Source organism: Cordyceps javanica, chromosome 6, assembly GCF_051103115.1.
Source record: "Cordyceps javanica chromosome 6, complete sequence".
Taxonomy (NCBI): Eukaryota; Fungi; Ascomycota; class Sordariomycetes; order Hypocreales; family Cordycipitaceae; genus Cordyceps; species Cordyceps javanica.
Window position 1 is genome coordinate 1,668,161 of NC_139300.1, and position 20,977 is coordinate 1,689,137.

At 53.6% G+C, this 20,977-nt stretch overlaps 9 protein-coding genes across 9 annotated transcripts; 4 read left to right on the plus strand and 5 right to left on the minus strand.

The window, feature by feature from the left end:
* Positions 1-1,227: 1,227 nt before the first annotated feature.
* V2A60_008944 (uncharacterized protein) lies at positions 1,228-2,067 on the minus strand (the record flags this gene model as incomplete). Its single annotated transcript, XM_083260214.1, has 1 exon — positions 1,228-2,067. The coding sequence occupies one exon, from the start codon at positions 2,065-2,067 to the stop codon at positions 1,228-1,230; it is 840 nt and encodes a 279-aa protein (XP_083116340.1).
* A 3,837-nt stretch (positions 2,068-5,904) lies between these two features.
* Positions 5,905-7,344, minus strand: V2A60_008945 (Alpha/Beta hydrolase protein; the record flags this gene model as incomplete). The annotated part of the gene is made up of 4 exons (XM_083260215.1): positions 5,905-6,632; positions 6,702-6,780; positions 6,840-7,096; positions 7,218-7,344. The coding sequence occupies 4 exons, from the start codon at positions 7,342-7,344 to the stop codon at positions 5,905-5,907; spliced, it is 1,191 nt and encodes a 396-aa protein (XP_083116341.1).
* A 2,998-nt stretch (positions 7,345-10,342) lies between these two features.
* V2A60_008946 (GIG1 family protein) lies at positions 10,343-11,109 on the plus strand (the record flags this gene model as incomplete). The annotated part of the gene is made up of 2 exons (XM_083260216.1): positions 10,343-10,481; positions 10,589-11,109. 2 exons carry the CDS (start codon positions 10,343-10,345, stop codon positions 11,107-11,109), a joined length of 660 nt encoding a protein of 219 aa, XP_083116342.1.
* Positions 11,110-11,214: 105 nt separating this feature from the next.
* V2A60_008947 (SND2/TMEM208 family protein) lies at positions 11,215-11,700 on the minus strand (the record flags this gene model as incomplete). Its single annotated transcript, XM_083260217.1, has 1 exon — positions 11,215-11,700. The coding sequence occupies one exon, from the start codon at positions 11,698-11,700 to the stop codon at positions 11,215-11,217; it is 486 nt and encodes a 161-aa protein (XP_083116343.1).
* Positions 11,701-13,314: 1,614 nt separating this feature from the next.
* On the plus strand, positions 13,315-15,861 carry V2A60_008948 (anaphase promoting complex subunit CDC27; the record flags this gene model as incomplete). The annotated part of the gene is made up of 2 exons (XM_083260218.1): positions 13,315-15,732; positions 15,787-15,861. The coding sequence occupies 2 exons, from the start codon at positions 13,315-13,317 to the stop codon at positions 15,859-15,861; spliced, it is 2,493 nt and encodes an 830-aa protein (XP_083116344.1).
* A 1,346-nt stretch (positions 15,862-17,207) lies between these two features.
* Positions 17,208-17,758, plus strand: V2A60_008949 (histone H4; the record flags this gene model as incomplete). The annotated part of the gene is made up of 2 exons (XM_083260219.1): positions 17,208-17,217; positions 17,457-17,758. The coding sequence occupies 2 exons, from the start codon at positions 17,208-17,210 to the stop codon at positions 17,756-17,758; spliced, it is 312 nt and encodes a 103-aa protein (XP_083116345.1).
* A 411-nt stretch (positions 17,759-18,169) lies between these two features.
* Positions 18,170-18,846, minus strand: V2A60_008950 (TRAPP subunit TRS20; the record flags this gene model as incomplete). The annotated part of the gene is made up of 2 exons (XM_083260220.1): positions 18,170-18,476; positions 18,662-18,846. 2 exons carry the CDS (start codon positions 18,844-18,846, stop codon positions 18,170-18,172), a joined length of 492 nt encoding a protein of 163 aa, XP_083116346.1.
* Positions 18,847-19,242: 396 nt separating this feature from the next.
* V2A60_008951 (mitochondrial 54S ribosomal protein mL60) lies at positions 19,243-19,664 on the plus strand (the record flags this gene model as incomplete). Its single annotated transcript, XM_083260221.1, has 2 exons — positions 19,243-19,522; positions 19,612-19,664. 2 exons carry the CDS (start codon positions 19,243-19,245, stop codon positions 19,662-19,664), a joined length of 333 nt encoding a protein of 110 aa, XP_083116347.1.
* A 345-nt stretch (positions 19,665-20,009) lies between these two features.
* Positions 20,010-20,664, minus strand: V2A60_008952 (nuclear cap-binding subunit 2 family protein; the record flags this gene model as incomplete). The annotated part of the gene is made up of 3 exons (XM_083260222.1): positions 20,010-20,373; positions 20,437-20,534; positions 20,593-20,664. 3 exons carry the CDS (start codon positions 20,662-20,664, stop codon positions 20,010-20,012), a joined length of 534 nt encoding a protein of 177 aa, XP_083116348.1.
* Positions 20,665-20,977: the final 313 nt, after the last annotated feature.

The window sequence follows — 20,977 nt, forward strand, 5'->3', positions numbered from 1 at the left end:
ATGGAGAAGAGGCGGTACCTGGACTGGACTGGCATCACTGGGTACAGAGTACGGAGTACTAAGTAGTTATTATCAAGGCAAGGTTGTTGTCTTTGTTGTTGTTTTGTATCAGATCCAAGGAGTGTGACTAATGGATCGCCAACTTTTCTTTCTTTTCTTCTTTTCCTTTTTTTTTTTTTTTCGCTGTTCATCCTTTCTATTCTTTTCTTTCTTCTTTTTTTGCTGAATCTCCTCTTTTATTTATAGCAAGGTTGTCCGTCTGCCCCTGTCAGAGAGCTCTTTTCAGGAGAAGGAGGGGGGCGAGCTCCAAGTTCGGAGGGGGGCATGATCAGTGCTCACATGAAGGAGGCCCTTTCCTGCAGATGGGATGACGGGCGGCCCAAGCCAAAGTCGATTCCAGCCCATGCAAGATTGTATGATGATGATGATGATGGCCTTGACCGCAGGTCTTTCACGAAATAGATCAAGATTCTCCCATTCTAATGTGCATGCTCCTCGTCCCAGTCTGCGTCTTGCTCATACGTGCATAGGTGTTCACTACTTCTCATTATTATTACCGAGTACCTTAGCTATTATTCCCCGGACCTGGTCGAGGTAGGTACTGACAGTACTCGGTACCTTTTTCAGTTGGCACCACTGTAAGTACTTACTAAGTAACTTGGTTGCTGGCCCGCCAGCGCTGCGCGGACCGCGCTACTTATTGGTGGACCTGCAAACTGTTGGTATATTTCGAATCATTCGGCCTGAGCCGCACCCTTCCTCGGCTGCGTCAAGCAGGTAAGTAGGTACTGACACATACAAGACATGCACTCCTCGAAACAGCATCCATGACGGCCTCCCTCTAGATTTTCATTGTGTGGGGGTCTTTTTTCGGACCCTTTTGGGCTCTATCGCAACAGAATTGAATTACAAAACTCATGACACTCGGCAACCTGCCTCGTGTGTCGGTCATGGGAATGTCCTGGCAAAAACACGACATTGCTTTTCTAAGCCTGTCTGCCTACCTACTCCAATACCTCGAACCCATGCAACGCCGATATATATGTTGACCAGTGAAGAACGCCTGCCGTTTTTTTTTTTTTTTTGGCTTTTGTAGCTTCATTGAGCCCGCCTTTCAAAGTATTGGCCAAGAAGGCGCCAAAAAAAAATAAAAGTGAGAGAGAACAGAATGGAGTGGTGAAAAGAAGAGAAAACAACCATGATGGCAGCTGGGGGCATTTTCTCTCGCTAAAGCGCCTTCTTCTTTCGGCCTGCACCTCGCTCGCCGCGTCTCTTTTTGGGCTGCGGCTCCTCGTCGGTGTCGCTTTCAGCCTTGGGTTTGGGCTCCTTCTTGGGACCTTCCTTTTCGTTTTCGACGCGGCTCACAATGTCGCGCAAAAAGTCCCACTGCTCGTCGGATTCGACAACGTGCTTCAGCATGGACGCCGTGACGCGCTTGGAGCCCTTGTCCTTGGCCACCTCGGCGCTCTTGGTCACAAGCTGGATCATAAACAGCTCTAGTGCCTTGCCAACGGCGATGGGTGTCTGTTGGGCGACCTTGCCGACTTCCTCGTCGGCCTGCATGATCCGTTTGATCCGGGCCGTCGGGAACTTCGTCTTGACCATCGACGAGTCAATGATGGGGGGCGCCGGCGGCGAGGGCTCCTTGGCCGCCTTGCGGGGAGGCATGTTTGCTTCTGGCTCGGCCGCCGCGGGTGGTTGCTGCAACGTCCGAGGGTACGGGTCGGCCAGAGCCGTCGGCGCGGGAAGCTGGCTGGGGTCTTGCAGGTGAGCGTGCTGGCCGTACTGTGGTGGCAGACCAGCTGGCGGCTGCGAAAACGAGCTTTGCTGCGCGAGGCCCGGTGGCTGCTGGTACGAGCTGCTGGCGGGACTGTAGGCGTCGTGGCCAAAGCTGGTCGAGGTCGGGGGAACGTAGGACGAGGTGTAGCCAAAGGACGGAGGCTGGAACTGCTGGCCGTGACTCGAAGGCCCGAGATCGAGAGGTGGCGCTTGGTCGGTGGGACCAGAAGAGAACAAGGACGAGAAGTCGGGGGATTTGGGAGCATAAGAAGTGTCGTCGCCAGACATGATGAAATAAATTTGGGCCGGGGCGGTGGGCCACTAGATTATTAGCGAAGGAATAGAGCGGGCCGGCCCTGCTTGGGAACAAGGAGGCGCTGCAACGGGGCTGACGGGCTGGACAAGGCTGTATGTAGGTTGGCCTGTTACTCTAACAAGGCAATATATAATGAGCAAATTGCAAGAGATGTTGGTTTTCCTGCGACGACAACACCCTCTTTTGTTTCACTTGTCACTTTTTTTTGCCCTCGCCTTGCCTTTTTTTGGTCCTTGGGACTTCCTGGGTAGAGGTGGGTGCTGGTAGGCAGGTACTGGTAGTAACGTAGTTAGGTCTAGGCGGGTAGTCCCCGGCGAGGCCAAGATGCAGCTGTACTGCAGAGTACCCTGGTGCTCAGCTAGGCAAGGTAGATGGCCTGCGACCAAAGTTAGAGTTGCTGTGTGCAGCCAGTGCACGATTGATGTGGTGCGCGTAGCGCGACAACCTGTCGCAAACGGGAATGCGACAGCCGGGGAGGCAGAGAAGGAGAATGTGTCGTCTGAATGAGCTTTGCGCGCCGGATCAATCAGCCCAAAGACAGGTCGCCCCTCCCTTTGTTTTCTTTCTTTGTCCTCTTTCGTCTTTTTTCCGACGCTTATGGTCGAATCACGACGTGAGCCCGCGTTGCACAACGGCTGGCCGGCTGGGCTGGCGCAAGCGCACTGGCCTGCTTGTTCTTTGCACGCGCGCTCGCGACTAGGTGTTAATGTTGGGATGCCGGGCGAGGGATGGCGCGGCACAGGCTTTGCTCTCACGGCCTGGTTAAAATTGGAAGTTGGGGGGGTGGTTGTTGTTGTTGCGGTTGTGGTGGTGGTGGGTGTGCGTGAGCGTGAGCGTGTACGTGTGCGCGCGCGCCCACGGATCAGGAGAGCGTCAGAGCTGCAGAGTAGAGGGCGCGTCGAAATGGCCGATGCATGAGGATACGAGGACCGTATCCTTGCTGAATTGTTGCGGTGATGGGGCTGGACAGGTAAGTGGCGGGCCTGGGTGTCTGGTGACGACGACGACGACGACAGCGAAGATGATGACGACGACGACAAAGACGAGGAGGAGGGCGAGAGATGTTTGCGACAATCGACCTTTCTTTTTTTCTGTTGACAAAAACGAAGTCGAGAGAAGCTCTGGAGGAGGTGAGCGGGGTGCCGCAGGGATGCAGGGCGGCGCGTTTGTCGAGGGAAGAAGGGGCAATGGATTCTTGGCTGGAATGTGAGAGGGGGGATTGGAAAGAGGAAAAGAAAAATTTGTGTATTCGAGTAATCTGCAGAGTGATGGATTTTGCGATGTCAATCAATGCACGCGTCGGAGAATAAAATGTGCAAGGGTAAAAGTAGAGATGCCAAAAAAGCAGACCGGCGCAACCGGTTGTATCAAGTGCGCGCGTAGGCCAACGGGAAGAACGTGTACTAATAAGAGTTGACTAGCACTGGCATCGGTTGCCCTGTCTGTTGGTCTGGGCTGGGCGGCGTCTGGGGGAGGGGGGGGGGGGGGGGGGGGGGGGGTGGTGCTTGATTCGAGAGCAACGACAAGGCAAAGACAGAGAGGGGGGGGGGGGACTTCCGACCGTTTATATGCACGTCTGTCTGGCTGACTGGCACTAACAAGGCGGGCAGACTGACAGACACGCAGGGAAGCAGGTACTAATAAGGCAGACACGGCCGCCAGCTGCTGACCTTGTTTTTGTGTGTTGGATGGTACACTGGTTGCGGAATGGTCACGGTCACCGATTACCTTTTAGATCAAGTCGAGCCAATTCTTGGTGCTTTCATGCCCAATGTAGAAACATTTTTCAATTCTCTCTTTCTCAGTCCTCAGATACATACCCCCCCTCCTTTTTTTTTCCCTTTCACTCTTCCCACGACCTGGTTGGTGACGTGTGTACATGGCTGGCGCTTCAGCCGTAACTAGGCCCATTAAGTAGTGCCGGCCCAGGTAGGCAGGTAGGTAGGCAGGTAGGTACTTGGCCACACATAAATCAAGCAAGTCATACTCGCATAGGTAGGTATCCGTGGCTAAGTGGTATATAGTTGCGTAATTGATCTTTTATCCGTACAATTCTTTTCTCGTTCAATGCCGGATTTCAGCGTCGCGACAATTCTGTGCACGTACAGCTTGTTTGGCAAAGGAAAAAAAATAAATGGACATGACCAGTAACTCTGCCGCCATATATTTTAGTTCATCGTCATCTTCCCCTTGCACAGACCCCTGACCCTGGATCCTGACCCCCTCTCACCACCTAAAGCCCTGTCGAGTCATCATCACTCGCTCCTTGTCCACTGTCCCACCTCGCGATCATGGCGGGGTTCAATCTCCATCAACCCCACCACCATCACCTTACTGAGTACTCAGTTGTCAGTATATCAAGCTTCTTCAATGCAGGCATTTTCCCAGCACGACTTGGACTTGACTTGTTACTCAAAAGAGAGAGCATCGAGGGCGAAGCCCCTTTCATCAGTAGAGACAAGCCTATTCACTTCTCAACACTTTTCTTTTTCTTCTTTTGTTTTGTGGCTCTCTCCTTGTTTTCTTTCTAGCGCGTACATCTGTTTCTTTTAGCTACAAGCTTCGCCAGCCGTCGCCACTAATCTCGACGCCGAACCAGGCAGCTAATTGATCCGAAAAAAAATCCAAGTCTAAACCCGTGCACAAACTTTCGGGATGGTAATCAAAAGACAGCTCGGAAAACTTTGATTCAACGGTGACATTCAGAAGTTGGGTTGCAATGCCATCAAGCTTAACCGTCAAGCCTCTTAGCCACTGGCGATGCTGTCCATTGAGAGCTCTCGCAACCAAGTGTGCCTTCTTTTTCAACCCCAACGATTTGCCTTGGTATCAGTAAGAATGCTGGTGCTTCCGAGTCAAGCTGTGAGCCTAACCCTAACCCTATCTCTTGCTTCAAGATGATGCATCGGCCTTGAAACTGGAGAGTTCTTAGCACATTGCACTCAGCCATCAGAATGAAGATTCAAGAGGCTTTCAAAACTGATTTTAGTATCTCACTTTATTCAAACGACTATAGTCATGCGCAACGCATCCTGTATTCCTGTTGTGCGGCGTGGTTATGTATCAGTAGGTAAAAAGGAACTGCCGAGTGGGTCTGCGTGCTCAAGCATCTGCAAAACAGCTTCATCCTCCCACTTTCAACCTCTGCCCGACCTCTGACCGGCATCATGCAAACGTCCAATTTCTTCCCATCTCTTGCATGACTTACCACTCACAGGAACGAAATCGTATCGCTCACTCTATCGACCTCTACGCAACGTTCCGCGATGCCTCATTGCCGCTGCGTCTCACTCCGAGCTTCCCCCTTAGTTCGGTCGTCGCTTCTCCGTCATCTCGTCGACCATTTTCCCCTCGTTACATCATAAAGGCGTCTTTCGCACAGGAGGACCGGCTCGGCCAACCTGCGCTGCTGCTCGTCACGCCTCTTTCTTTTTTTTTAACTCATACGCTTTTACTACCAAATACAAGAGCGCCTTATCTGCGATGCCCTCGTCCCAACAACCAGCCGCAAATCGTCCGCAAACCCTTAACTGCAACTCTATTTCACCTCCAACTTTCTGTACGTACGCCCCGTTTCATGCAACTACACACATACACACACAACACATATTCAAATCCAAATGATGCCAACAATTCATGAGCTTTATAAACTTGGTGAGACGTGCGCCGCGACGACGAAGCCGACTCTGCACTTCTCCCGCGGACTCTGGTTCCCGACTCGTACACATGGCCACGTCCGTGAGTGCCTACTTGATCTAATCTGATTCTCTACTCCCCGCAAATTGCTCTCTCCCGCCTCCGCCGGCGCCCTATGCCAACGCGCTTCTAATTTCCCTGACAATAGACTGGATGCCCAGCAAGCGCCTCTCGTTTGTTGTGCAAAACTGGAGCGAAACCACCGGCCACACGTGCACGCCGCCGGCATCCACCAGCACCCGCACATCGGCGCCCCGCGACTTTTGGTGCTGGATCAGGTACTTGATGTCGTTCGCCAGGCCCTCCTCCTCGCCGTACGTGACGACGTAGCCGCGCGCCGGACGCGCCGCCTCCCAGATGCCCTCGTCCTGGCAGCTGCCTGGCGAGGCCGGCGCCGAGTACGCGCCCACGCCGGTGCCGCCCGTGTACATGTCGGCGAAGCGCGCGAGCGTGTCGGGCTGGATGTAGTCGAGGTCCGACGCGCGGTGCAGGTGCGTCTTGAGCGTCACCCACGGCGAGATGAGCAGGGCCAGGTCCGGGTGACGCATGCCCTCGACCCGCAGCTTGCGTATCGCCAGCTCCTGCAGCAGCGTCAGCGTCAGCATGCCGCCCGCCGAGTCGCCGCCGATGCAGATCTTGGTGTCCGCGTCCGCCGCCGCCAGGACCTCTTTGTAAGCCAGCATTGCCTCGTTGAGCTGCCCGGGAAAGTGCTTGTCCGGTGCCAGCGTGTAGTCTAGACTGAAGATGGCTGGGTTCTCGTAGCCTGCATCGAGTAGGTTGCTCTGCATCGCGAGTTGGAACTCGAGGTAAAACTTGGCCGAGAGCACAGCGTAGCCGCCGCCTATGTCGCACATTTGCTGTTAGCCTTATCCTGGCGTCCCCAGCCATGGATTGGTTTGTTTATCCATACCATGGATATATAAGAGGATAATGTCGTGCCTCTTTGTCTTGTCATGTCTGACCCAGATGCCCTCCGTTCTCTCAGGACCCTATCCCGAGTCGTTTGTTAGCCTTGTGTTTCCGATGCAGGCCCTCCTGGTGCCCTTACCTCTTCTAGGACCTTTTCCTCCACCTGCTCATTATATTTTGTCCAACCGTTGCGGTACGCGCGCCACTTGATAATTTGCGTTGCGGACGAGCGGCCCGTCACGGCGCGCACCACGCGCGGGTGCAGGTTGACGGCGGACCAGCGCAGGAGACGCAACGCAAAGTCTTCGGCAACATTGGCCTGCTGAATGTACAGAGGGCGGTTCTTGTGCGCCGTCAGGTACCGCGTCCAGACAAGCTGAAGGGTGGCTTTGGGGACTTTTTTAGAGGGGGGAGAGGAAGTGGCAAAAGGTTAGACTAACGTTGATGTACACTAGCAAATAGGAGAAGACGGGGAACAAGATTTGAAACGGGGAAAAAGAGAAAAGAAATTCCATACAGAATATGAAAAGCAGCTTGAGGAGTGCAATGGTTCCCCGTATCGGACCAGCCTGCCGAATCACCTGCGGCGTGATGACGCCGAGGGTCACGACATGGTCCAGCAGGGACTGCGGCTCAAAGATCATGATTCGAGACGGCTAGAGGAGGGACTTTACAGGTGCCTGATCTGCGAGTGAGTTGGGGAGGTCCAAAAGAAGAAGAAGAAGACAGCTGAGAATTTATTTGACAGCAATTTCTAATTTCGAACCAAAAGAGAAGGGTAAAAAAAAACAAAAAGCAAAGAGTAGCAAACTGTAGGACGCCGTGAGAATAGTTTTAACCAAAAAAGAAGAGCAAGAGAGTGAGAAAGCGCGGCACGGGCTTGTTAGCCGGCCCTGGACGCCGTTGCCGAGGCGAAACCCTTTGGTCGCAGGCCAAGTTTCCCCGCCGGCCCCGATTGATAATAGGCCGGCCCCTTGTGTTGAACGCGAACAATGCGGGGGGGGGGGGGGTCCTTATCGAGCCAAAGGTAGCTTGGCAGGTACCATTTACAGAGAAATGATGAGAAGAAACTAATCGCTCTAGAACCCCCCTTTTTAGGCTGTGTCATGACTTTATTTTTCCAACATGTACCCACGGCAGAGCCTTTTCGTCATCCAAAACCATGTACCGGTCAGATGTCAAGAAAACTGGCAATTTGTCGACTGGTACCCGGCCTGTGTTGAAGACAAGAGGGGAAAAAAAAGCAGACTAGCTGGGCTGCGGCCTCTTTGCGACTTGTCGTAGTGTGTGTATGTAGCTGATGAGGAGTTAATTAAACTGAAGGTTCTCGCAAGCTTCGAATCAAGTACCCTCGTTTAAAGGAAAGACGCGAGCATGTATCTGTCTGAATTCTTGTGCATCGCGCGAAGCCTCACCATACAGGCTGCAGGGTCGATCGGCCCATAGATGCACAATAGCAAATAGACATCTCGCAGCAGCCGGCCAAGAGACCGAGTCCTGCCGCAGGAGCCAAACATCTCGGCTGTCGTCGAGGGGTTCCGGTTAGTTGCTGCATTGAAGTTTTCTTCTTTCATCTTGTTCTTATTTCATCACTTCTCGTGTTCCTTTGGTACTACAAAGCTCGCCGACAGCGCCCAAGATCAGGGGCGCAAATAGCCCAAAGCTCTGAGCCGCGCAATATGGGATGCCGAGATGACACCGCACCACCTGGCGCAATAGGCCGGAGACGGCCGTCATACTTGGCTTCAGGTCAGAGATGGCGCCAGCTGCTTGGTTTGGCCCGTACTGGTAAGTTACCAAGACCATTATCCCTTTGACGACAAACAGCTCTGATCGGCCCATTACCCGCTTCGTATCGATCCATGCTAGTCATCTTTGCGTGAGTTCCAGTGTCGGGGCAGAAAAACGGCTGGTGTGCTCGAAGTGCAGCTCTTGTGGCGACTCGAATGGCAAGGGTTTTGACTTGATAAGAGTGCACCATGGATGTAAATATGCATTTACGTACATCATGTATATTTATGTGTATACACAGATTGTAGTCCACTCAGAACGCATCAATGGACCGTATACTTGAGATGCCCCCACGACTGTCAGGAAGGATTGCAGCAAAAAGACGACAAAAGGTACCTTTTACTCCTTCTAGACTACCAAATGGGACAAAGTTTAAGCAGATGAGGTGTAGTTTTGGAGCATTTTTACGTAGTGAGATGCGTAAACTCTAGTTCGAGCCCCCACTACTTCATGTCGTAGTCTATACAGTCTTGCTTTGTATGTCTTTCCTACTTGTTAACTAGGGCCTGAATTATACATCTAGCTCCATCATTTGCGCATTGGCTACTTCGCCGCCATTGTGGTCACAGCACTGCGTCGAGTTGACCTTGGTCGCTGGCCCAGGTCCGACAGCCGCGCCTATTCTCGGGGGACATGCGCAGAAGCCCTAGTGGAATTTAAGGTGATTAGATCTCTCAAAGTATCCAATCGACACTTTTTCAGTGCTTTGCTGTTTCCCGTAGGCTTCACAGTGCTTGCTCTGGATGGAGTGGACCGCTACCAACGAATATGGCCAACCTGCCATTGCCGCCATGTACGATTGAGATGTCAAGAGAAGATATGTAATATCACAATAGCACATGAGAACTGGACCTCAAAAGGGACCGTGCATCTATACTGCAGAACACGGTTCTTATGTGGGCGCCAATTGGGAACTACTGCAGTATGGATGTAGGGTAGGTGACGATGCCGATGCTAAGCTGGTGACGCCAGGCTCATTAACGCTGTTAGTCGGTCTAAACTGTCGCCCGATGAATCATGGTGTTTTTATTTTTGAATGAGCTGTTGATATTTGCAAAGTCGCAGCAGTTTCATTAGTAAACGCGACAGCCCTGGCAATTCTGTGTCCACACTCGCATGATGTAAAAATGGACCAGTGCTCGTTCACCTCTTGAGAGCGGACCCAATAAGCATGTAAACGTGACATGGCTGAGGAGATGTGCAATGCCATGGGAAATATCTTCCGGTCTTTGGTTGTAGGTTTATGTTGGATCTTAATGCAATGTTACTACAACTAGCGAGTTCTACTATGTGAAGAAGGGAACACCGCCGCGACTCTGTCGTTGTTGGCAAAATGAAAATAGCCGTCGCGTCGATACGAAATTACCGTATTGTTGGACACCAACCAAAAGTATTATCGACTATTAGTTCTATTTTGATATGCTGTCCGTACAACGAATATATCTTCCATATTCATGATTCGCATTCTTCCATATTTTCTACTTTGTCTTATCCATACTCATGGTGCAAATTAGTGGGCTTCTGTCTCGTCATGCGACGTTCACGCCGCATCCCGCTCGCAAAAACGGAACCGAACCTGCACAGATCACATACCTTGCGCGAAACCACCAGTGTCTTTTTTCTCATCGATTGCACGCCGTGCTAGCTAGAGTCAAAACGGATGACTGGAGATTCTTTTTTTTGGAGTGCCGTCACTTTCTTGTACGAAAAACTGTGCGACCTTACCTTGAGGAGGGAAACACAGCCCACCGCCACAAGTAGTCTCACATCCGGTGCCCCTCACCGACTTCAACTTTGCCGACTTCACCACCCGGCCAACTCCAACCCATACGGAAAGAATCGAGAAGAAAAATGGGCGACGGCAGCATCGACGCAGCGGCTGTGCCCTCCGAGCCGGCAATTAACCTCACCAATGTCGACAAGTGGATTCTGGAGCAAACGGACGAGACATTCAAGAAGCATGACTGGGAGGAGCTGAGGAGGATTATCGGTGAGTGCATCCGGGAGGGCTGGGCAGGGTCTATTGTCAAACGGCACCGGTGCAGTCTGAAGCAGCTAACCGGCTCGCCGTCCCTTTTGTTTTGGCTGCGCGCGCAGAGTCCAACCGACTGGAAGACTTCAAGCGCACGCCGACGGAGCTTCGCCGGTATCTCGAGTGGACCGCCGGCATCAAGGACGAGTACGGGTCCATGATGGAGTATCTCATGCAGAAGCGGCTGCCGTCCGCGTGGGGCCGGCCGCCGTTCACGCCCGAGTCGACGGTGCCGCTGGCGGCCGCCGCAGACTACAAGATCCTGCTCAACGACTGGCCGTACGCGCTGGAGCCGGGCATCACGCACGTCATCGTGTGGACGCGCACCCGCATCCCTGCCGACGACGACAAAGGCGACATGCTGCCCGAGAGCAGGCGCATCATCGGCGACTTTGTCAGGCGCACGTTTGCGGACGAGCTGGGGCCCGGAGGCGAGGACAGGGTGCTCTGGTTCAAGAACTGGGTAGCGCTGCAGAGCGTGCGGGCGCTGGAGCACTTTCACGTCTTGGTCAAGGACGTTGATCACGATACGCTGGAGAAGTGGACGGGCGAGCGACCCAAGACTAAGAGACCTTGGGAGGAGTAGAAGAAGCGCTGCATATATACATATAGATGGATGCTTGTAGAACTTGAAAATGCATTCGTAATATACAATAGACGGGCCGTTTTACTACACAAAGTGGCACACAGTTCATGCTGCTCGACGCTGCTTGCGGTTGCCTTGGGGAGCAGCCTCGGGCTGTCCCTGTCCCTGCAACTGCGCCAGCTGCGAGCGCCCGAAGCCTAGCAGGCCCGCGGCCATGTAAAGGCCGTACGCGGGCACGACGGCCCAGAGAGCCCAGCCCCAACTGCCGAAGAGCATGGCGAGTATGGCCGAAGCCCACGTCACCCAGACGACGTCGAACATGTACTCGGTGAGGCCGGCGGCGGCGAGATCCTCGCCCGACGACTTGAGCGTCTTGGTAGCCGGGTCGTAGCGGGGGCGGCCGGAGCGCTCGAGGACATACTCGCAGACGAGGGCCGGCGCGGAGAGGACGCCGTAGAGGACGAGCGAGCGCGGGCGCCAGAGGAAGTGCGAGGCGAGAAAGACGAGGTTGACGATGGCGGAGCCCATGTGAAGGTTGCTGAGGGCGGCGGCGTTGGCCTTGGCGCGATCCTTTTTCGCTTTTTGCGCCATTGTAATTTTGTGAGTGTGTGTGAGGTGTGCGGGAGACGGTAGTCGTTGGACGGGCAGGTACTCGTGTGGACAGTCTGGAGCTATCAATTGGTGCGAGGTGGACAGTATTGAGTGGCAGTCGTCCGGTGTAATGAAGAAATAGAGGTTTAAGGGTACCAAGGCAGCTTTTTCCGCGATTCAAAGTGCAAAGTGAATGTTTGTGCCTCGGAAGGAGGATATTCGATGATGAAATGTGTCGTGTTGGAGATTGATGGAATGGTGAGATGGAGTGTATGGTGGGGCGGGGCCGGGTGGGCAACTGCCAAGCGGGCTGTAAAAGAATGACGCCGCATACTTGCCATTCTCACACAGAACAGGCAGTTCGCCGGGGTAAAAAAATTCAAGATTAAATAAAATACCTGATTGAAGATCCAATCAATCAACATCACCAATCATTTTATTCTAGGTGCTCAGGGCGACCAAGTAAGCGCAAACAACACACTACTTAGCCACCTCGGAATTCTCAGCTACCAAGGTACCTAAGGTACCTATTGGTACTATTCACAGTACTACTATCCGTATGCCTGTGGGACTCGTAAAGCTTTACAAAGTTGATATAGCTACCATTTTGTGGCGTCGGCATTACCTTGTGCAGGTAACAAAGATAGAAAAGGTACCTAACTACCTACCTAAGTAAGCTATCGATGTAGTTTCTGCAGATTTTAGTAAGTAAGTAGGAGTAGATTCAGGCCACAGGCGCTGTTGAGCAGCCTTGTACGGGTGATTTATTGTGGCGATTCTACGCGAGACCCACTAGCTCGTGGCTGTTGCTGGGCGCACAGCCAGCCCACCGCCCGCCAGCCAATCAAGCTCCCGCACCTCGCAAAACACCGGGCGCGCAGCCGCCAACCCGTCCTTCCCTGATGCTCTCATCTGACTCTCCCACTGTTGTTCTCTGTTGCTGCCAGAAACAGCATCTTGCTGGCCTCTCTTTCCCAGCGTCTAGCCGTTCTCGCGTGCCATGATGCACAGGTCCCTTTAAGTCTGCATTGCCCCGAAGAAGCCTGCCTTTCCTTCTTCTTCGCCGCCTTCTGGGCCCCTTCGTTTGCTCCGGCTACTGTCATCGCGTGCTGTTCACGACAGACGGTAACCGCCCGAGACTTTCTCTTTGACTCGCCCTATCGTCTTGACCCCCTCCTCGAAGCGACACCATTCGACTACGAGCCGAATTCTTCTGTCAGATCGAAGGATTACCCCTCGTTTCGATCTTCCCGACGTTGAGCACTCCCCGTCCCGGCGCTTGTCCTCCACCCCCCGTCACCAAGATTGTGTTATTTTGCTGCCATCTAGCGCCCCGCACAGCCAAGTCAACACCAAAGTGCTTCGGCGCCTGGTCTGCGGTGTTATTCGATACTTGAAACGCCATACCGAACGACCGATCACACTATTATTAGCTCTGACCGAAATACTCTTCCTCAAGCACGCGCTCCAGTGCGTCAGTTCTGCTACCCGTCGAAAGCCAACACGCTCGTCTGCTCGCGCCCTGCAACTCCATCCATGGCCCAGGCACGACGGTGATTTACTCTTCGCATTAATCCAAAGTGATTTGCGCTTTGCAATTGCGTCATCTCTGACATGGCGCCAAGTACGACGGCCGTCTCTGGCCTGTTGCGCCAAGTGATACAGTACCATCTCGACAATGCCTCATACGACAACGCGCTCTTTTTTGCCGAACGATTTGTAGCACAAGATCCACGGTCGGCTGATGCTACCCATCTTCATGCTCTATGTCACCTGCGGCTAGGCGACTACCGCTCCGCCTACGACGTCGGCAAACCGATGGGATACCGTGGAACGAATTTGGGATGCGCCTGGATCTTCGCGCAGGCGTGCCTGGCATTAGAACGATTCAAAGATGGCATCACAGCTCTCGAGAAATCAAGAGTTCTGTGGTCCTGTAAGGGCAGCTTGGGAAAGAATGGAGCTCTGTTGCGCGCAAGTGGCTCTCCAGACGCGGCTGCCGTGCTGTGTTTGCTTGGCAAGCTATATCGCGGCTATGACGACAAAAAGAAAGCGGCCGGTGCATTTGAAGAAGCCCTCAAACTGAACCCTTTTCAGTGGGATGCGTTCACGGCGCTCTGCGACATGGGCGTCAACGTGCGCGTCCCTAATGTTTTCCGATCCTCCGACTTGCTTGCCCGTAGCTTCGACCCCGATGCGACCGTAGGCGCGAAGACGCCGGCTTCCCTCGCCAACTCCAACCCGCTCGAAATGGCCCCAAAAAAATCGACATTACGGAGCCTCGCAGCCGACCTGGGATCTGACCCGTTCAACGTTGGCTTTTCCTTGTCCGAAGTGACGAGTCCTCTCGCCGATGTCTTTTCAGAATCAACGGACGGTGATTTATTGACGAAGATACAGAGCGCGCGACTGCGCCTAAAAACCTCCAACAGCAACCTTTCGCTATTTGACGCAACCGAGACACCACCCGGGCCCTCTGCTGTAGACGCGCCTAGCAGAATGGTCGGCGCGCAAGATCCTCCCCAAGCGCCACCCCGACGAACGCGCCAGGCCCAAGGCATAGATGCTGGCCTAGAGGCTCCACCACGCATGAATTATCGACTGGGCACTAAACGAAGTACACGATCAGAAGACCGGGATGTCCAACAGGGCGTCGAGCCTATAGCAGACGCTCCAGTCACAGCTGCCGTCACCACCCGAGCGGCGGCTCTGTCGACGGCGGATAGAAAACGAACACTGTCCGGCCACCCCGTATCACGCACTGCTAACATTGATGATGCTGGCACAAGAAGAAGCGCACGTCTTACTACTTTTAAGCCGTCTTCGAGGGCTAATTCTGGTGCTGCCACGATTGGAGCCTCCGCCGGTCGTGAGCTGAAGAAAGCCCGACCGCCCATATCCCGAATAGTACGACCTGGCTCTAGTGGTGCTAACGTTGGCCGCGTCGTGAGCGGCAACCGAAAACCGATTGACGACCATGCTGATGTAGACCACGGCGAGGCGTCACGCGTGCGTGAGCCTGCTGCGTCAACAAGTATCGTAGCACAATCGTCCCAACCACCAAAACAGTTGGACGATGGAGCTAAGATGGAGGAAGCTGTTCGATGGATAATGGACGTACTGAAGAAGCTAGGCAACGGTTACTACTTTCTATCGCGATTCCAGTGCCAAGAAGCATTGCAGGCGCTGTGTTCTTTGCCTCCCGCTCATCAGGGAACACCATGGGTACTCGTTCAAATGGGCCGCGCGCACTACGAGCAAGCCTCGTATGCTGAAGCCGAAAAGTTTTTCAGACGTATGCGCGTGCAGGCGCCTTCAAGACTACAGGACATGGAGGTGTACTCGACAATCTTGTGGCATCTCAAGAGAGAGACAGACCTGTCATTCCTGGCTCATGAGCTTGTCGACTCGGCGTGGCACTCCCCACAAGCTTGGTGCGCGTTGGGTAATGCTTGGTCTTTGGCCAAGGACCCGGAGCAAGCTCTAAAGTGTTTCAAGAGAGCTACACAGTTGGACCCCAAATTTGCTTATGCGTTTACATTGCAAGGACATGAGCACGTTACCAATGAGGAATATGAACAGGCACTGACGGCCTATCGACAAGCAATTTCTGCCGACAAACGCCACTACAATGCATACTATGGCATTGGTCGAGTACAGGAGCGTCTTGGCGACTATGACAAAGCGCTGACGCATTTCCAAGCTGCACAATCCATCAACCCAAACAATGCGGTGCTCGTATCGTGGATCGGAACCGTCTTGGAGAGACAAAAACAGATTATGCCAGCGCTCAAGGCATATACTAAAGCTGTCGAACTGGCCCCCAGAGCAGCCTTGACAAGATACAAGAAGGCGCATGCACTTTTGGCAATCGGTCAGATTGAAGAGGCCGAGAAGGAATTGGTCATTCTCAAAGATCTCGCGCCAAATGAGGGACATGTCCACTTTCTGCTCGGAACATTGTATAGGAGCATGAATGAGCGGCAATTAGCAGTTCGCCACTTTACCATTGCATTGGCTTTGGATCCAAAGGTCAGATGTCGCGATGATGCATTTGTCGAGCTTGCCAACTGACTTGTGGAACAGGCTGGCCCAATGATCAAGGAAGCAATCGAACGTTTTGAGGATGATATGCCCATGGATGACTCTATGATGACATGAAGTCAGGATATGAGTGTTTTTTCTTGCATTTGACGTTCTCGTTACGGAAGCTGTTTCCTGCGCCCCCCCCCTTCATATTGGCTGTATTTTCAGGGGCTACCAATCATGGAACCGAGAGTCATTGGTGGACTATACCTGGTTGGAGAAGAGGAGAGAAAAGGACAGCAGTGTACAACACTGGATCATGATCTGTGGACGACATCATAGCACGTTTGCATTGGTTTTTAATTACCCGGGCGTTTTTTGGGCTTGTTTTATTTCTACCGTGCGAAAGGGAAGGCGCTGAGGCGGAAGCTGGGGACTTTTGGAACCTTGACCTGCTATTGTTATTTTTAAATGCCCTTTTTGCCCCTGGAGAGCGCTGATGGAAGGACACGGACGTAAGGAGTTAAGCAACACACTGGATATCCTGAAGGTTTCGGAAGGGCTCACGGCGAAGGAGGGCATGGGAACACGCTCGGCAGTCTTTTGTATTATTTGCCAATCTTGACTTGCTTTGCGTGTACGAATCATGTAACCGAACTTGCCTAAAGTGTGGAGTGATTGTGTGGACTGACATTGGTATACCCATTGAATGAAACTACGGGCTTGATCGTCCCTTGTTAGACAGAAGGGCAGAACGCACGACGCCAATAACAGTTTGCAAAACGGAGGGCTGTGTGAATACGGTCTACATAGCCATGGCTGTACCGTTTTCCGTCTTTCTGCCTGGCAGCCAGCAAGGCAACTTGCAAGGTACTTGTCGCAATCAAGGCAAAATACAAACTCGGTATCCACCGCTGCCTGGAGCGTCTGACCAATGAGGAAAAATCAGCACATTGAACAAGGGAGCACAACGCAGCATACTTGCTGGGCAGCTGGGTAAGTAAGTTCTCTGTAGGTTCAATTGTCATTGTTTGCGGGGGTGGGTGGCTGCTTGTACCTGGTGATCTGAGGTACAAGCCTGTTGACACGCCCGTCCCCGAACAGGATTAGCGTGTTGATGCGACTCTCTCATTGGTTGGCGTGCGACTGGCTCACGCGCCCCGCAATTTTAACCTGTTGTTGATTTTTGGGCACGCCTTTTTTTTTTTATTATGGCAGTTCTCAGGCGGGTAGTTTCAAAAAAAAATCCGAGCACTAGGCTGATGGATGGATGGCTGATGCGCCGCCCAGCTAAGCTGGCTGATTGTGCGCGCTTACTTATGAATCCAAGTCCCCCTCCCACGCCCCCCCCGCACTCTTCTGGTCCTGCCTCTCTCATACCAACATCTCTCTTCCCCCCCCTGCTCTTCCACTATAACGCCTCTTCGCGTCACCAACTTCAAACCACATTTTCCCACTTTCATAACCTTTAATCCATCAACATGACTGGACGTAAGTAATCTTTATACTCTTTTTTTATTTTCTTTTCGATGCTGGCGCGCGCTTGACTGGCACAATGCATCATTGGATGGGGGCTGGGCTTTTACGTGCAGTTAAAAATGACGCGTCTATCGCCATGCACTCCATCGGCAGTCAACGCGACTGGTCCCACGCCCGTTCCCCATCTCGACAGCACGTCGTCTGGAAACAATAATGTGTTCTTGCTTTACTAACATGAGTTTCCTCTGCAGGTGGCAAGGGCGGCAAGGGTCTCGGCAAGGGCGGCGCCAAGCGTCACCGCAAGATTCTCCGTGACAACATTCAGGGCATCACCAAGCCTGCCATCCGTCGTCTCGCGCGTCGTGGTGGTGTCAAGCGTATCTCGGCCATGATTTACGAGGAGACCCGCAACGTGCTCAAGACCTTCCTCGAGGGCGTCATCCGCGATGCCGTCACCTACACCGAGCACGCCAAGCGCAAGACCGTCACATCTCTGGACGTTGTCTACGCTCTGAAGCGCCAGGGCCGCACCCTCTACGGTTTCGGTGGTTAAACATGGTCGACACTCTCGGTCGCAGAGTGGTCTGTCGTGTGTTTTACATCACGTTGCTTCATATTACGTCTTAATGGGAAGGACCCGGGTCAGATATGCGGATATGCTGACTTTGGGGGTTATCGTTGTATTTTTTTTTTCTAACTGTTGATTTGAAAGGCGTTTGAGAATGGATCATGACAATTACTGGGTCAGGGTAGATGACTCGCTCAATGAAACTACGATACCAACACTATTGCACATAATATCTGCCTCGGTGAAGAAACATGACTTGTATTCTGCAAAGACCCTAAACTAAATGGAAAAACGTAAAGCCTGCCCAGAAGGAGGCACTAGAAAATTAGCCATTACGCCGCTCAGACATTTGCTTGCCTTTTGGATGCTCCCGTACTCCCCGCCCGTTGTCTTGTATCATAGGTATTTTCGTCCGGCGGCGGCCACGCGTGCCCGGAACACGGGACTGCGCACCTCCATGTTTTGCTTGTAGAAGGGGTTCATGATGGCCTTGACCCAGTTCTCGTAGACCTCCGTGAAGAACATCTTGATGGCCTCCTCGGTCGCGGGGCTCGTCGGGTTGGCGCCAATGGCCGTCGAGGACCGCGACGAGCCCGCCGGGTTCGGCGGTGGCGGCTGGTGCAGCAGCAGGAACTTGGCGCCGGCGCCGGTGACGAAGCACGACACGTAGTTGTTGAAGAACTTGTCGATGCATTTGAGGTACCTTTGGAGGGAGGGAAGGGGGGGAAAGGTAGAGTCAGCATGCAAGTCTTGATCGAGGTGGGAGAGGGGAGACGGCCCGTCCAGTTTGCGGTGCGCGCCGGGCGCTTCTTTGTACAGAAGCGCTTCTTTGTACAGAAACAATGACGGCGAGAAGAAAAGGAGAGAGGAGGGGGAAAAGAAGCTCACATCTGGCCTTGCGACCACTGCACCTCCTCGACAACATCCAGACTCGAATGAAGGATAATCTGGTTCAGGTGCCGCACCTGGTCGGTGAAACGCGACTGGCCATCGCCGCCTTGCTTGGACGTCCCAAACTCGTACTCGAACAGCGGATTGTCCTGGGTGCCGACAATGGCAAAGTAGTAGCTCATTGTGTCGCCGCCGTCATCTGCGTCCGCGGAACGCTTGTCACGAAACCTCGAGCAAAAACAGGCTGCCTTTTCGCCGCCCTTGTCGTTGGCAGTGGTGGCTGTTTCGAAGCCGACAAGGTGGGCTGTTCTGTCCGGTCCCCTGGCGTAGGTCGGGGTCGGTACGTAGCCTCACAGTTCAACTCACCTCTTTGGTCCACACAGCTCTTTTGCCTTTTTCCCACACAGCAGCAGCCCAGCCAGCTCGCCCCACTCTTTTATGCCTACCAGTTACAACTTCTTTTCTGCCAGGAGAGAAAACCAGCGACGGGCTCCCCCAAGAAGCTGACAGTGCGGACCTTTGCCTCGTCTCCAACGAAACCCGCACGTACCAAAACACACGCACACAATCGGCAAGCAATGTTTGGCCCGTTCCGCATCACGAACCCCCTATCGGGCGGCTTGCTGTGGAAGATTCCGTGGCGCCTGTCCAAGTTCCAGAAGCGCCGCCACCGCATGCGGCTCCGCGCCGTCGACAGCGTCGTCGCCACGCTCGACGCGGCGCTCGCCAAGCAGGGGCAGACGCTCGCGGCGCTCGAGCGCTGGAAGGCCGACATGCCCCAGGAGGAGGAGATGCTGCCCAAGGACAAGTACACCATCTTTGACCGCAAGGCCAAGAAGTTCCGCAAGGGCATTCACAGTACGTACGGCGATGGTCACGCGACGGGGGTGGTATTGAGGAGAGAGATTGGAAAGCGAGCGCAGACTTCAACTAACACTTTGTTGCAGAGGTTCCCAAGTGGACAAGAGTTTCCCAAAGAATCAACCCTCCGGGCTATTAAATCGAGCAATCGCCTGCGGGCGTGCTCTTCCTGATGTGATGGGCGGGGGAGACATTCTCGGTCACGGCCGGCCGGCACATCCTGTACAACAACCCAAAACTCATACTGTTCATGTATTTTTTTTACCACGGGAATGGACGATTCACATGGCCATGTAAAAATGCCAGATGATGGTTGTACACTCTGACAACAGCATGGCATGCACTAGATAAAGCAAAGGCGTATAATTTGATTTCTGATAAACTTCCATTGACATCTGGGCCTGTTTCCGTACGCAAGACAAAACTTGATTGGTATACACGTTTTCCACAACCATCTGCATCTCCCTAGGTACCGCCCGCTCACTCACCTGTAGCCGTCCTCGTCGTAGGCGCGCTCGTCGCCGCCCTGCAGCGCCCTGCCGACGCCGCCGCGGCCCTCGTCAAAGTCCTCGCGGTACTCGTCGCGCACCTGGCCGCCCGACTTGCCGCGGCCGTACTGGCGGCCCTCCTCGAAGCCCGGGTCGAGGTCGGTGCGGATGACGCGCTCGTCGAGCTTGGTGCCGCCAATGTACTTCATGCAGTCGAGCGCGTCCTGGTGCGTGTAGTACTCGACGAAGCAGAACCCGCACGGCGTCTTGCTGAAGCGGTCCAGGCCCATGACGAGCCGCTTGATCTCGCCGCACTTGGAAAAGAGCTCGTACACCTGCTCCTCGGTCGTGTAAAAGGATCTGTGAGGAAACTGTTAGCTCGTACGGGCGAAGCGAGCGGGAAACAATCGGGCTCTCTCGTACAGGTTGCCGACGTAGAGCGTTGTGGCATCGGCTAGAGGATCGGGTTGAGCCTCTGGCTCTTCCTGTCTGTCATCATCACGGTCGCGTCTGCGACGGTTCTGCCGACCCTGTCAGTGCTGCCCTTGTTTGCGTATTCCACCTCATGTCGAGCCCTACTTTGTTGAGATAATATGCGCTGGGTCGATCGAGTCGCTCGACAGTCGAGCGAACTGGAGGAGGAGGAGCCATGGCTAGGGGGGGGGGCTCGTCTGTGTGGCCCAAGATTTTGCAGGTTTCGGCTTCAAAGATTGACCCAAGATGTTCAATCTCAGCGCTCAAGTCGTCCGTCGTTCTGTTGCTGCGCTAGAGGTCTTGTCGCAAAGTGAATGTATATAATCAGTGGCCAGCCGACCAAAGAACTGAAGCTCCTGCAGCAGAGTGGAGACCTGGCGCCCAACCATAGTGGGCAGCCAGGCACAGGTGGGCGTGGCTCAGAGCTGTTCAAACGTTGCTGTTGCATTTTATTAGGAAGAATAGAGCCAACAAGAACAAAAAGAAAAAA